The following is a 16040-nucleotide window of genomic DNA, read 5'->3' on the forward strand; positions in this document are numbered from 1 at the left end:
GCCGCTTCTAAGTTAATAAGCAATAGTTTGCTACCTTATATAACTTCTCATCACCAAATTGCAAAGTTGTGGTCCATTTCTCCTAGTTCTGCAATTTGAGCAACTTATACTGAAACCTATTTTTCTGCACAAATTTCAATTTTGCCATTGTAGTCTATTGATAAATCTTCCTGCCATTAAGTAAATTCACATCAAAAACATCATACTCCAACATCTACAAACCAAAACGGCACTTTTCAAGATAAAATAAATTTCTATGATGCTATTTCCTTGATTTTTATCTTTGTGTGCTGATATGCTGGTTTTCCAAAGCCACCACCATGTAATTGGCAACCATTACTTGACAATAAGTAAGAACTTCCTGTATTTCTAGTTTTTTTTTTTTGAGATAAATAGTATACTTGGTTATTTTTGTGTGGTTTTCAGTTAGAGCCTAATATGGAAATTTAATAGGCCTGATCCTAACCAGCAGAAGGGTAGTACTTACTCTCCATGGGTTCTCTCACTCTCTATCAAAGATTCTTTTACAAACCACCTTTTCTGACTCAACACTGGTGAAAACCTGGTCTCTTGTTTTTCATGTACCTTCAAGCTGGGCATGGCATTACCTTTTCACAGCAGTGTTCCTTCTGTTTCTTTTCCAAGAGTGGTTTAAAAATACTTCTAAAATGCGATATTTAAATACAGATATATAATTTAATATTGTGATGAATGTCAAATACAGCACATTATGTAACAAAATAACCTTAGTTGTCTCAGATACTATGTGGTGTCTATCAGGGCTTTAGTGTTGAAGGGTTGCAGAACCACAGACTTAATTCCCTTCCCCCTTTCATTTTTACAGGTGAGGTTCAGAGGTGTTGTGACTTGCTTGTGGTTACAAAGCCTACTTTTTCCTGTGTTTTTTTTTTCATGTTCCGTAATGCTTCTACACTAAAATAATAAACATATGGCAGTAAGGTGTACTATGGGGACTGGCCATAGAGCCTTTGTAGCAGTTTTTTATGTGATAATTACCTGCTCACATTTTTCTGTACACAGGTGCAATCAAAGTGGAGCCTGCATCCCCGCCTTATTATTCTGAAAAGACTCAGCTGTACAGTAAGCCTCATGAAGAGCCTTCCAACTCCCTCATGGCAATTGAATGCCGAGTCTGTGGAGATAAAGCTTCTGGGTTCCACTATGGAGTTCATGCTTGTGAAGGATGCAAGGTAAAAAAAAAAAAAAAAAGAGAGAGAGAGAGTTTTTTTCAAAAAAATTTGCTGAAAACTTGCCTGTTCTTTCATTTCTTGTTGTGAACACATAGCAAGGAATTGAGATAAAATTTTTGTTGTTGTTGTTTTGGTAAAACCCATTCTTCAAATGATTTATTTGAAAACCTAAGAAAATTGGTAAAAGCAGAGCTGCTTTGCCTCACTTCCCTTTCTCCAAATTGGTCCTTGAGCCACGGATCTAGTTCATTGCTTGCATCTTGCAGGTAAAAAAAAAAAAAAAAAAGTGACTTATTCAATGTGTCATGGCAAAGACATGAACTGGCCCAGAATCCATATTTTTTTAATCCTCCAGTTTTGTTTTTGTTTTTGTTTTCTCACTATTCCATGTGTTACTTTGTTTTTATAAGGCTTGACAGATTAGATAAATAGATACTTCATTTGATGCCTAGAACAGCCCTGTGAGGTTGAGCTTCTTGATGGCCACTTGACAGATGTAGAAATTATGAATTAGTGAAACTCGCCATGGTCTTCCATTAGTAAGTGGCAGAACTAGGACCGGAACATACATCTTATGATTCCTAAGCCAGTGCTCTGTGTATTCTTATTTCAGCATCAGTTTGAGACATGTATTATGGACAGGCAGAGGGATATAACTATTCTGGAAGGGAGATACTATTTGTCCTCCATTCTTTGTGAAAAGTGTATTTTTGAAAGCTCAAACATTTAGTAATATTCTGCCCAATTATTAAGAAATTTTTAATCCATTCATATTTTAATAGGTAGTCTTTTAAAATAATTTTAACATACTCAGTGAATCAGTAGTATTTATTATATACTCCAGGACTCAGAATAAATTGTTCATAAATATTTACCTTATAAAATAAACACTGCCTATATAAGATCAGATTCGATCCTCAGTTGAGCTTTTTATTCAGAATAAAGATATACAACACCAGTTAGGTAGGTGTTGGAACATCTAGGGTCTGAAATTAATATTTATTGATTTCTACTATGTACCAGATATTGTGCAAGATGCTTTAGCATATATCATTTTTAAACTATATTCTGCCTAAGTTTTTGCATCTATAAAATGATGGGGTTGAATTTGATAATCTCTAGAATCTCTTCAAATAGTGTATTACTAAAGGCAACTTAATAAAGTGAAAAGAGACAAGCTAGTAGTCACCTAGCCACTTGCCCAGAGTTACTAGCCAATCACATAAACACTTTAGCCCTCCATCACCTCATGCATAAAATGACTTGGTTGGATTAGCAGCTGTCCAAGGTCTAATTCATTTTCAAGGTCTAAAATTCCAAAATGAGTTTTTGAAATACCATTGGCAAGAGACACTTTCATTTAAAACACTAAAACCTATTCACTGTGTGATTAAAACCAAACTAAAATATCTGTGATCTCTGAAATCATTATGTATAGCCAGTTATTTAAGATTCCAATGAGTTGTGAGAACATGCTGTTTTATTGTGTTAGATTTACATAATTTTTGAGTAAATTGTTGCTAAATTCTGAGAAATACCTGAACAAACCATTCCGTTTGGTCATCTTGGTAATCTATGTTGATAAGCAAAACAGTGTGATGGCTAAGTTTCCACAGTGCATTATTGTTTTTTATGGCTGGTGAAACACTTAGAAAACTAGAACATTTAAGCAAATAGTTCTGCCATGATTCTGTTAGTCAGATATTTGTGGGGAGTTAACATTACTGATAACAGCTAAAACTTGAAAAGACAATAGCTGATTATAGTAATAAAAGCTAAGTTCTGAGGGCACAAAAACTTAGCAAATAAAAGCGAGCAAAGAAGAAAAATAGCAAGAAGGAGAAGAAGAAGGACATAGTCCAAATGCCATCAAGTTAGAAACAGAAAGGGTGCTGAGGCAGAGATGGAGAGTGAACATTTAATCAGATCTCAAGAATACCCTGGATTACAGACTTCCAGGACTAAAATGCAAGGAAGGTTGCACTGACCTTAGAAGGGGAAATAGACATCTACTCATTTTAAAGATAAGAATAAGAAAAATGTTAGTGGAATAATATAATTTGGCTTCTCCAAGTATAAGTCAGCAGTTCTCAAAATGTGGTCTAGAAGCCTCTAGGGGTCCCTAAGACCTTTCCAAGACATCCATGATGTTGAAACTATTTTTATAATAATATTCAGTTGTCATTTACCATTTTCACTCTTTCTCTCAGAAGTGTCCGTGGAGTGTTCCAGAAACTACATGACATGGATGGTAACATAGTCTGGTGGCTCATGGAATGTTTGCTTGTTAGGTCCTTGTACATAACAATCTCTCAGTTTTAATTTCTAATCTGATAAGTGTCAGTAGATACAGCCCACATAAACCAAAACTCATGGGGTTCTCAATAATTTTTAAGTGAGTAAAAGAGTCCTGAGACCGGAAAGTTTGAGAACTGCTGTTATAAGAGATTGAGGGATTGCTACTTTGGAACTAAACAAAATTGTCACCACAGTCTGAATGCAGCTAATTTAGACCAGTGGCTACCAACAATCAAAGATATCTTCTTAGCTTATTGACAGTACTCAATAAAAAGCCAGGAAAGTGAAATTAACAAGTGTTTGACTCATATGTATTTTCTAAAGGGTGCCTTGGCTGTTTAACATCTGCCATTTTGGTAGGATGTAGGATATGCCCATAATTAAAATACAGTTAACCATCAACCTGCATACTAAATGATGGATTGAAAAGAATAGTTACAGTATTGCTTATGATAGCTGTTAGTTAGTAGGTCTTCTGGAACAGTTTTACAGTGCACATGGAACAGGTTTATATTAGTGATTCTTGCCAAAAATCAAACAGGAATAAAAAGAGTAGGCTTGGATTAAAGTGGAATAGCGACAGATTCTTGGGTCATTAATATTGCAGACTTAGGTAAAATATAACCTTTGGCTCCTGAATAATACATCCACCTTAGAGCTTGCAAAGCTGTCACTTACTGCTTACAAATTGGACACTTAATCATTTTCTAGAAGGTTTCATCTTATTTTTGTATCTTTAGTGAAAGATCATTTTAGAACCATAGACTTACCTAAAGATATAAGTACAATCTACTATATAATACAGTGTAATCTGTTTTTGTAGTTCTTTGAAGGGCCCTAAGTCAGGAAGGGTTTTTAGTATATTCATACCTGCCATGGGAGCTCATGAATTGAGCTTCTCTGGGCCATACCACTTCATAAGAAAGCCAAACACAGGACCAGCACAAGACTTTTAATCTCACCATAAAATTAACTAGGGTCTCATTGCACCTAAGTTAAAAGTTTTGTTAAAAGTAAAGCAATTAAGGAGAAGTTGGAGAAAAATTTTTATAAGGCAAAAGCAAAAAAGCAGCCATCACCTTCTCACAAATATGACGACTTTGGAATAAATCTATAGCAAAAAAAAAAAATTTTTTTTCTGCCGTGGTGATTCATGCATTTCCATCACACCAGTTCACAGACTTTGTGGTCATCAAAAGACTAAATTGTTGAAATTGCACATAGTTTTATGGACTCCAAAATAATAAGTAAGAGTGTTGTTAAAGAGTGTTTTCTTGATCAGCAACATGAAGAAACCTCAGGGAAGCCTGCTTCATTCTTCAAATCAATAAATAACTGTACAGAAAAGCACTCTAAGAGCCTTATATCTTCCTCACTAGGTTTCTTGAAATAAAGTATAAGAATACAGTTGGCTATCATGAACTAGGTGTTTTGAAAAAGAAAAGTAAAAGCAACTTCAAAGCTGTGTGCTGAAGTGTGTATATATTCAGTTTGTGATTTTATGTACATATGCAGTACATAAATAATATCCAGAATTATTTTCCTTTAACATTGAAAGACCCTGAGTCATCATAAAAAATAATATGAAACACTTTGAAAGATGTCGTATGAGTCAAAACAAAACTGCATTGTAAGGGTTAAACTTAAATAACATAATTCTCTCATCAAAAACCCTTCCTCTCCAGCTATGCCAAATAACTGACTACTCTGGGACCTGCCCCATTCTCAGCTAGCCAAGCAGCATTTTCCACCATGGAGATCAGTTTTTAGAAGTGAAAATTTTAAAAAACAGTCAAAGAACATCATAAAACATATATGATCACAGTGGCAAAAATCAAAACAAAATTTCCCACCAGCATTTATCAGTGAGAATAGTTCTGTACATGAGCCTTCTATTAGTAAGTGAAAAAAAATACCTTTTTAATATCCAGAGGTCCTCAGAACACTTTGAGAATTAAGGAGGCTTCAAGTTCCAGCAGATCCTCTATAGGACCTAATCTATGAGATATTGCTGATCTCACAAGGGTAGGGAAAACTTCTCCCAAACAACCAACAATAGCAACACAAACAAACAAACAAAAACTCTAGGTCTTGACCTGTGGGCTGCAGACACACTTACTGAGGCAGGGTTTCTCTCGTGGTAGATGCCCAAAGGAGTCCTGAGGTGCGGCACTGCCCCAGAGAGAGATACCTAGAACAGTATCCAGAGCCATCAATGAGGGGGAGCTGAGTCTAGGGCTTTTAAATTCAGTCAGCTTTCTCAAGGGAATTTGAAATAGTCACAAGTCACTGGCACCTCTGGCTTCCTAGAGTAGCATCTGCAAATTCTTTTTGGAGGAAAGAATTTCCAATTTAGATCCGATAGGATTCCCACAGTTTAAGGTCAATATATGAGTTTAAAATAAAATATCAGTCAGTAAGCACATTAAGAAGTCAATCAACTTGAATGACATTTATCAAAAATAAGCAAAAACAGATTTAGACCCCTCCACCCCTATACAAGGAGAGCAGATAATTGGGATTGCCTGATAGAGAATATAAAACAGCTGTGTATGAACTGTTTCAAGAAAGAGGGCAGAATCACAGCAATGAACCAGCAACAATAGACTACTAGGAATGACCAGGCATATTTGAAAATAAATCAATTTATTTAGTGAAGTGAAACTTAAACAGTGAAAAATATAATTATTGAAATAAAAATTCAGTGAAAATAGCTGTTGGACCTAGCAGAAGAAAGGACTACTGAACTGGAAGGTACATGTAAAGAAATTACTAAAATGGAGAATCACAGTGCCTTAAGAATACGTCCTGTCCAGAATCTGCTAGAATTTGAAGCCTCTTAGTTCTTGAAGGATTCATAGGATCTTTGAGTATTAGAAAAGTATGTCTTCTTCATGAATCAATAGAAGAGTAATGTACAGAACTATTCTCACTGATGAAATTTGGTGAGAAATATTTCCCTTTTTTTCCTCACTGTAATTATGTAGCTTTTGTGATCTTATTTGACTGTTGTTTTAATGTTTACTTTTGCAATCAATGTTAGTGAGTAATTGATGACAAAAAGATGGAAAATGTAAAGAAGTTCAAAAATATTGAAGGCTAGAATAAGGTCTAACACTTCTCTAATTCATGTCAGAACTTGACAAGTGAAACCATGATGCAGAAAACACGTCCAAGAGAATAAATCAAAAGAAGTCCATTCTGAGACGAGCTGCAGTAAAACTGCAGAACACTGAAAACTAAGAGAGTGTATAAAAGCAACCAAAGAGAAAAGAAAAAAAAAAACAAAACACTTCAAAGTCAATTGACAGTAGACCTCTCCACAGCAACAGTGGAAGCACAAAGATCATGGGATCTGAAGTGAGATAGAAGATAACGGAGTTCTCTGTAATCTTTCAAAAGTGAGAGAGAAATGAAACTGTTTACAGGCTCAAAAAAACCGAGAGACTGAAATAGTAAATTTCAAGGATAGTTAAACCATAGAGAGCAGAAGATATTTGCAGCACCTGGAACAGACAACAGATTAGTGTCAAGAATATATAAAGAAATTTCTAATATTCAGTTTTAAGGAAGATACAATTGGACAATAGGAAATGAAAAATCAGAAAAATACAAATTAAGATCACACTTAGATTCTATTTTACACATACTGCATTATCAAGAATTAAGAAGTCTGACAAATACCAATTGTTAGAGGGAATGTAAATTGATAAAATCACTCTGGAAAACAGTTTGGCATGACCTTGTAAAATTTCACATTCACTTATTGTACAATCCAAAAAACTCCACTCCTAGGAAACTCTTGTACATGTGCATCATAAAACATTTACAAGAATATTTATCGAAGCACTGTTCGTAATAGCAAAATATTGGCAATAACTTAAACATCCATCAACATGAGAAGATATCAATAAATTGTGGAATAGATATACAGTAGAATATTATGAAATTGTGAAAATGAAGAGATCCTAGCTTTTCACAAGAAAGTAGATAAATTTTAGAAACCTAATACTAAATTTAAAAAAAAATGAAAATCCCAAAATACTATATGAAGTATCATACCATTTATTTTTTTTTTAAGATTTTATTTATTTATTTGACAGAGACACAGCAAGAGAGGGAACACAAGCAGGGGGAGTGGGAGAGGGAGAAGCAGGCCTCCTGCCAAGCAGGGAGCCCAATGTGGGGCTCGATGCGGGGCTCAATCCCAGGACCCTGGGATCAAGACCTGAGCTGAAGACAGACGCTTAGCGACTGAGCCACCCAGGCTCCCCATATCATACCATTTAATAAAGCCCCCAAACAAGCATAACTGATCAGTGTATTATTCAGTTTTTACCAATGGTGTGATAAAACTGTATTTTCTTAAAAGTCAAGAAAACAATAAACACAAAATTGAGAATAATGATTACTTTGTCAAGGGGACACAGAAGGCAGGATTTGGATAGAGGAAGAATTTCCAGTCATGATTTTAAATCTTGGCAATGGGCTCGTGTGTGATAATTATCTTATGTTTTATAATTACATGTATTTTTTACATGTTTGTAATTAATATTACATTTAATAAGATAACAGAAAAGGAAGAGAGTATGCCAATGGCCTTGTGGTATCTCAGTCATGGTTTAGGGTAGAAAAATATCAGAGATGGCCCAGAAAGGAAGTTAAGTGACGTACATCTTCATTCAACAGATTTTACTAGAAGACTACTGTTGGTATTTGGGTCATATCCAGTGGTTCCCCATAGAGCTCACAATTTTAATTGGGCAGTGGGGGAAGGGCAGAAAACAAGCACTTAAATATAATAAGTAAATTATATGGTATGTTAGAAAGTCCTAAGTGCTATTGGGAAAAAAAAAAAAAAAGAAAAACTAGAGTAGAGTGAAGGAGACCAGGAGGTCTAGTTGAGAGGTGGGGGCAAGGACAGGCCACAGTATTAAATAAGGGTGTATAAGCCTCACTGAGAAGTTGAGATGTTGGCAAGACTTGAAGGCAGTGAGGAGAATAAGTAGGTGTATATTTAGAGGAAGAGCTTTCCACGTGAGAGAAAGAAGTCAGGAGTGACTTCAAGGAGATTGGCTTGAAAAAAAAGTTTGGCTTGAGAGACTCAGAGGGTGGTTGTACCACCTGAGATGGTGAAAGCTGCCAGTGAAATGAGTTTGCAGGGGTACGATCCAGAGTTTCAATGTTGGACATGCTGGGTTTGCGGTAGCTGTTAGATTTCCAAGTGACGTGTCAAGTAAGCAGTAGAAATACTTGTCTAGAATTCAAGATACAAATGTGGAGAAAGTGAAAATGCATGTCAGTGGCAAAACCAATACTAGTTCAGGGATTTTGGTACCAAACAGGGCCAGATAACATTTGAAAGAGTTAAGAATTGAGTTTCATGGAGATGAGCACAGTGGAAATGAATAAGAACACTTTGACAACAACAACAAAATGGAGTTAGCAAATATTTCCAATTAAAATTTCTTTCAGGTCTTTCAATAAAGTATAAATACAGCAGAATTCAATTAGCCTCAAATGGACCTATTTGCTATTTTGAGATGGCAGTCCATTGTCTGAGGATTTATATATTACTTCTGTTCTTTCCTATTATCTTTTTTGTTGTTGTTGTAGGTTACAACAGTTATGGAGCACTCTTTCAACTGCATAAGTAAATGAAACCAATTCTGTAGGAAATTATGCAACATAGAGAATTCTAAAAAATTACCCACATGTGGATTTTTATTGGCCCTGATCATGTTTTAGGATGAAGTGATTATAACTTTGCCAAATGGCTTAGCACAATAATAAAGGCTGGGGCATGCTGTTGGAATGATCTGCAGAGAGACTGAACTGATTACATGGTGTTTTATTTGCATTACATTAAATCCAGAGCACTTCTTAGAGCATGCTGAGATCCAAGTGTAGAGCCAAGATACATTGAATGACATCAGTTGGATATGGTCACTGTTTCAGAGCTAAAGAAGGACACTGGAGATCTTCTGGTTCTGTATGTTATAGCAAAGAAAACTGGCAGTTAAGTGACTTGTCTGAAGTCACCAGTGACAAAGCCTACCTTTTCTGTTACCTAGGCCAGTGTGTCTTTAGACAAATGTTGCTGCTTCCATGTGTCATAAAGACCTAAGCTTTGCTTCTTTTTTCCATATCCTTTTGCAGGGTTTCTTCCGGAGGACAATCAGATTGAAGCTCATTTATGATAGGTGTGACCTTAACTGTCGGATCCACAAAAAAAGTAGAAATAAATGTCAGTACTGTCGGTTTCAGAAATGCCTTGCTGTGGGAATGTCTCACAATGGTAAGTGAACGCTTAGCATACATACTTCACTGTTCTCATTATGGCTGCCAGATCAGTGGCCTCTAGGGCCACTGCTGAAAATGTGCACAGTTTCCCACAAAATGCCAGATTTCAGAATAGTATATGCTGATAAAGCATTTCTCATTTTGGTCAGAGTCTAGGCTTTTAGTGTAGAATCCTTCTCTCTGTGGTTGGGGATCTGCCATGATGGGAGAAAAGACTTGAAAATATGAGAAATGATAGAAATAACTAGTATTTTAAAATGAACGTAATGATTGTGATTTTTTTGTATTGCTTTAATAGCATTAAAAACAGAATTATGCTTGTGTGTATCAGTAGTTTCTTTATACTTTAAATGTAAGAAAATTCTGCAGGTTTCTGGGTATGGAACTTTAAATAGCGTATCAGAATTTAGAATATATCCTTTTTTTCCCTCTTTACTGTGCAAAGATAGTTATAGGCATAGCAGTGTCCTTGACTTCGAGGAGCATGCAGACTTATGGATAAAGCAAAGAATTTTAAGATTCCACAAAACTTCAGTGTCCATAGAAACATAGAGAATAAAACTTTGTTTTTTAAAGCCATATCTAAAATCAAGGAGTGTCAACTTAAGAGAAAGAATGTAGATGACCTGAGAAGACCCTTGTTTTCATGAATTGTAGAACTAACTCAGTAAAATCACGGAACCTAGGCCTGTTTGAAGAAATAGTTCTGGATTTCCATTTAGCTCAGATTGGTGTTAACAAAGTCACAAAGCAAATTTGATAGTAACTTGATAGTTTTATATTTGTCAAGTATTAGTTCTTTGAAAACGCATTATGGGCTCAAGAAATATAAGATGCCAAAGTAATCAAATAAAATCTGAAGTCTCAGTTCACTGGATATCCTATTTTTTTTTTTCTTTTGCCTTCACCTGTGTCAAAACTGATCTGGTGAGAGAATAATATTTGAAGTCAATCTTCATATGTTAGGACTCCAAAGCATCTGTGAAAATTAAAGTTTTATTCCATTGTGCAGATGTTTGGTTTTCACAGTGGACATCTTCAGAATATTTGAGAATCACTAATTGGTTGATATCCAACTCTTTAAAAATAGTTCGCAAAATTATAGTTTTATAATTTATATGGGTCATTTCCTCTAAAGGCAAGAATGTATTATGAAGAGATCTATCAGCTCTACTGGGCAGGATGGAGATTTGGTCTGACTTTCCTCACAATTGATTACATCTGCTGTGTAGCAGCATGCAACTGCAGTCATTGATTGCAAAATAATTTACTGGTTTGATTCCATCAATTTCCTTTCTGTTTCAGACTTCATAAAGCATAAGGACACATTTTCAAGTCAAGGGTTATATTTTAGATGATGCAATCAAGTTGCAGTAAACTTATTTTATCTTTATGAAGAAATCTTTGACTTTGAAATCATTATTACTAAGACTGCCTAGAAAAGCATGCCATTTCTGCTTTTAATGGTATTTATTTTTTGCCCTTTAAAAATTTGTCACTTCACATAACATTTATTTCCTGTTGCTTGCACACATTCACATAAAATACTTCTCCTTTTGCTTATTGTTTATAGGCAAATAATATTTAAAGCCCAATAATCTATGTAGTATTGATGGTATAATTTTCTCTTCCCAGAAAAGTCAAAGAAAGCCCATAAACTTAATAATAAAGTCATCATTTGACTTCATATGACAATTACTTTATTCTATTTAGATAGAAGAGCAATCTTGATAGGGAGTGTTCAGTTAGTTCTTCTTGGAAAGACAAAAAAAAAGGAATTAAATGTTCTGGCATCAAAGACTTACGAAGTTCAACATTTACAAGATTGCAACTGTGACTAAGAAAATCCCTTCTAAGAGGTTTTTATGGGAATGTGTTTGCTACACAGAAAACATCCATTTGATCTGTGCACAAGAAGGGAAACATAACAACGAGGTTTTGAGTAGTTTTGCCTGTTATCCTGAGAAGGGAAACATGTCCAAATACAAAGTTTTCTAAGAGGTTGTAGTAACTATTTAAAACTATTTTGTTAATTTATTAATGTTTTATGTGAATGGCCCTTACTGTAATAACCCACCCAACTTATCAAGAGCCTTCTACTGTTATACCAAAATCAGCACCTCGATGCTTTCAGTAGACACAGAAGAGATGAACGTCCTCCCAAAGTAATTTACTCCATTCTCTGTTACTGTTGTTTCTGCTCTTCGGTCTCCGTTTAATCCATCTGATGCATGTAGCTTGTGCACTAGCCACCCACTCCCAGCCTTAAATGAGGCTTCTGAAGTAACCTTCAAGGAACCTTCAGGGCCCAGGGGAACATTGTTGAAAAATCACTAAAACAAGGATTGCTAAATCCTTTCAACTTCGAAAGTTCTATGAGTCTACATAACTCAAACAAACTACCTCCCTGATTTTTTCACTTTTCAACAAACTGGACCATATTTTATAGACATTGTTACCATTTTCTCCAATATGTAGGTATCTGGCATCTGTTGACTACCTGAATTTAAAAGTTTCCACCTGTATGTCTTGGTGCTGTAAAAATATAATCCATATGCCTGAATCAGGCCTTCTGGATGTTCTGAACAATTGCTCAGTTGATGGTCACATAATGATGTAGCCTCAGAGTACAAATCCAAAGCAGTCAGGGCTGAAGAAAGTATAAATGGCTAATGGCATATGGTTCCATCTTCAGATGGAACTTTTGTTTTGATTGTGATGTGTAGCCTAAACATCGTAGGACAGAAGGATTTCAGAATTCTTACACTTGGGAACCCAGTTGTTTCTCAGAGATCTATTTTCAGCATTGAATAGGAAAAGCACCCAAGTGTTGGACTATGTGCTTTGGGAGCAAATTTTTTGTTTTTCTGTAGTGATCAAGATAAACACGTGTTGCAGTTGTTTTGATCATTTAACATGCCATCATTTCTAGACCACAGGTCAGTTCCACTGATCACTCCCCTGTCTTCCTGAGTCATGCTAAGCACAGTCAATTCAATACCCTGTCAGATACATTTAGAGGGAATCTCCAAATGAAAGTAAAGGAGAAATCAAGACCCAGCTTCCTGGCCTGCCCACAGGTACATGTGACTTACCACGTGATCACAGCATCACCTGCTGCTTGTTCATTTTGAATTAGTGAAGCTGTTATCTACAGAATCCTGATAAAAATACCCTCATAGATTAATGTAGTTTCTTCAGTCAAATGGGCCCTCACACACACTTTTGTATTTTTTCTTAGTATAATTTTTGTTTTAAAGTCCTGTTGTCAAGATCCCTGACATTAATCATATTTTTTAAATGTGTCTTCTTTATTTTTGATAAGATAATTTATTCACTAAGAACTTTGACTAGTGAATATTTTGTCTTTGGAGCTGCTTTTCATGTATGAACTAAATAATAAAATTATAAGTGTAGGCTGTTCATTTTAAAAAAATAATGTGAGGTAGAGAAGAATTAACTTGTTACTTCTGAGTCACTCAGCTAGGTTTTCCCTATGCCACTGAGATTTGAATGAAAATGATGCTTTTCATAAATATAAAAATTAGTGAAATCTTAGCTTTACTGATTAGGACATTCTATTATATAAAGACTGACAACTTTAAAAATAATCTCTCAGCAGCTTCATAAAAATCCAGAAAAATGGTTTCACAGATATTTGTGGCACTCAGCATTTTTTAAGGCAGTTCTCTCCTTCCTTGTAAAAAAGAAAAGCGTGAATGGCAAATAAGTTTAAACTCCAGTGTGTTAGGTTTTTTTCTTTAGTCTTCTTTGTAACATAAAGGAAAATTACCCAAATGTTAATTTTCAGAAAATTTCACCAAATAAAGAAGTCCCGACACATGGCAGCTGTGTGCTCAGACCAGCAGGCATTCATGGTTGCCCACACGCTAGCCTCCACCTCCTTTTCCCACCACTGCCTTTTCCAACTTACACGTCGGGTAAACTGTGTACTTTGCCATGCCTGCACAGTGCTCTGTGGTGGAATAGCTCTGGGCCTCTGTTTATTATGTCTTTTGGTTCCCTGTCACAACTCTACCTGGCATTCAAGACCCAGCTGAAATGCCTTCTTCCGTAAGACTTCCTATTCCCCCTGCCTTCCTCTTCTGTGTGTTTTATACCTTTCCTGTGAAACCACACTCTGCTTTCTAAAGCAAGGGAACGATCAGATCGATATTCCAAAAACTAAACTACTGACAACTGTGAAGAGGATAGAGAGAGAAATAGGGAAATTTGTCAGAGGACAAATGCAATATCATGCATTAAGACAGTGGGAAGGGTGAGTGAGGAGAAAGGAAATTGAGAAAAGTACCAGAGCATGACCAATGAATACAAGTGTCTGAGGGAAAGAGAGGTTGTCAGAAATTGTTCAGGGTGTCTAGTTGGGTGATAGGATGAATTAACCAAGAAAGGGAAACAGAATGAGGAGACAGTAGAGAGGGGAAAATCAAAAGTTCATTTTTAAAGTTGCATTTGAGGGTTTTACAGGATATCTAGCATCCATGTATAAAGGAATATAGAAACAAGAGAAAACTCAGAGTCCAAATCTCAGCAGTCATTAGCACATTTGGCGAGTCAGAGAGAAGATTGAACTAGGAACAACAGAAGGGAAGGAAGAGGGGCCATCAAAAAAGGTCTGGAAAACAGGCAGAAAGATAGGAGAACCAGAAAAGCAGAAACCACTATGAGAACAAATTTAAAGTAAGAGAGTGGAGAAGGTCAACAGTAGCAAATGCTGGGAGAATGCTGGAGAGCTCAACAGAAACGAGAACTGCGAAGAGGCCCCTAGATCTGGCTGTCAGAAAAAACATAAGGGACTTTTAAGAGCAAAGTTTTGGAAATTTAAATGAGGTGTAGGCAAGATTGCAGTAGGTTGGGATGTAAATAGTGACAAACACAGGCAGAGAAGGAAGACTCCTCTTCCAGTAACTTCAGTGGTGGAGGAAAGGTGGCCCAAGGAGGAGGTTATAACTAGGGTCAGAATCTTCAACCTCTGCTTTGGTGGAAGGGAAGGAGCTGGTGAAGAGAGAATAATCCATGTATATGTAGGTTCTCCCCTACTAGACACGGCCTTTCATCCTGTGTTCCCCAGTCCAGTCTGTCTAGCAGTGTCTTGCATCAAACTGGTGTTCAGTGAATGAATTAAATGATACCAGGCAAGACTTCGGGGAACCGGAGATTGGGTCATGTGAGGCAGAGGTGTTTTGCCCATCTCTACTTTGGAAAGAAACCTAGACAAATGTTTAAATGTCCTCTGCAAATAGTTTGAAAACGTTACCCCTGAATAATACTGGTGCTAAGGCTGCTTCTTGTTTAACGTAGAGGAGCTAGAAAATGATAGTTATTAGATTCCCAAATCCTGCAAAACCTCAAAAGGCACAAGTTTTTTCTCGAGAAAGAGAGGTAGAAAAACATAACTTATTGGCAACAACCATATTATAACCAATAGTGTTATATGTCCTTATTTACATGATAAGGCTTTTGTAAAACCAGCATGTTAAAATTAACCATGAGACATAGCCTTACCAATTGTCAAAAGTATGATTGCAAAGTCACCCCTTATGTGTTGAAAGACAAAAATACTTTTAGTAAGACTCAATTCATTCTTCTGTTTTCTATTAATTTACAGTTTTGAAAACTGCTTTTTTTTAAAAATTTTTTTTTAAGATTTTATTTATTTATTTATTTGAGAGAGAGAGAGAAACAGCATGAGAGGGGATAGGGTCAGAGGGAGAAGCAGGCTTCCCACCGAGCCGGGAGCCCGATGTGGGACTAGAACCCAGGACTCCGGGATCATGACCCGAGCCGAAGGCAGTCGCTTAACCAACTGAGCCACCCAGGCGCCCTGAAAACTGCTTTAATTCATCTTTATAATTAAGTAACATTTGTCTTTAAATGCTCCTACAATTAGGTAGGTGTTTAAAAAACACATTATTGTCATTAAGAAATATTGTTTCTTAGCACTGTACCAAGATCCAAAGAACAGGGTATCTAAATCTGCTTGGAGTTTGTGTGTCCAGTAAATCAGTACTAAATGCACAATATTGAATCTGTCATAAGCTAGTAGTGAATTGCATTCAGTTCAGTAAAATTGTATTATGCAAAGGTAAGCTAATGTATTTCACCAGAAATTGAGTCTCTACCAAACCTATTCTTCCTGAAGGCTGCATACTGATTTTGATACTGACATTTTTTTTTTAAACCAAGATATATGAATTCTCTGTAGGT

The 16040-nt window shown here is 36.0% G+C and overlaps 1 protein-coding gene across 8 annotated transcripts in view; it reads left to right on the plus strand.

The window, feature by feature from the left end:
• Positions 1-16040, plus strand: part of PPARG (peroxisome proliferator activated receptor gamma) — a 123305-nt gene that overhangs the window by 77236 nt on the left and 30029 nt on the right. For all 8 annotated transcript variants that reach the window (XM_081822568.1, XM_081822553.1, XM_081822559.1 and 5 more), the window contains 2 exons: positions 1042-1211; positions 9669-9807. In XM_081822568.1, coding sequence (XP_081678694.1) covers positions 1042-1211; positions 9669-9807 — 309 coding nt within the window. The remainder of the gene's footprint in view (positions 1-1041; positions 1212-9668; positions 9808-16040) is intronic.

The sequence above is a fragment of the Leptonychotes weddellii genome, chromosome 1 (assembly GCF_054177405.1).
Source record: "Leptonychotes weddellii isolate Sample4059 chromosome 1, ASM5417740v2, whole genome shotgun sequence".
Taxonomy (NCBI): domain Eukaryota; kingdom Metazoa; phylum Chordata; class Mammalia; order Carnivora; family Phocidae; genus Leptonychotes; species Leptonychotes weddellii.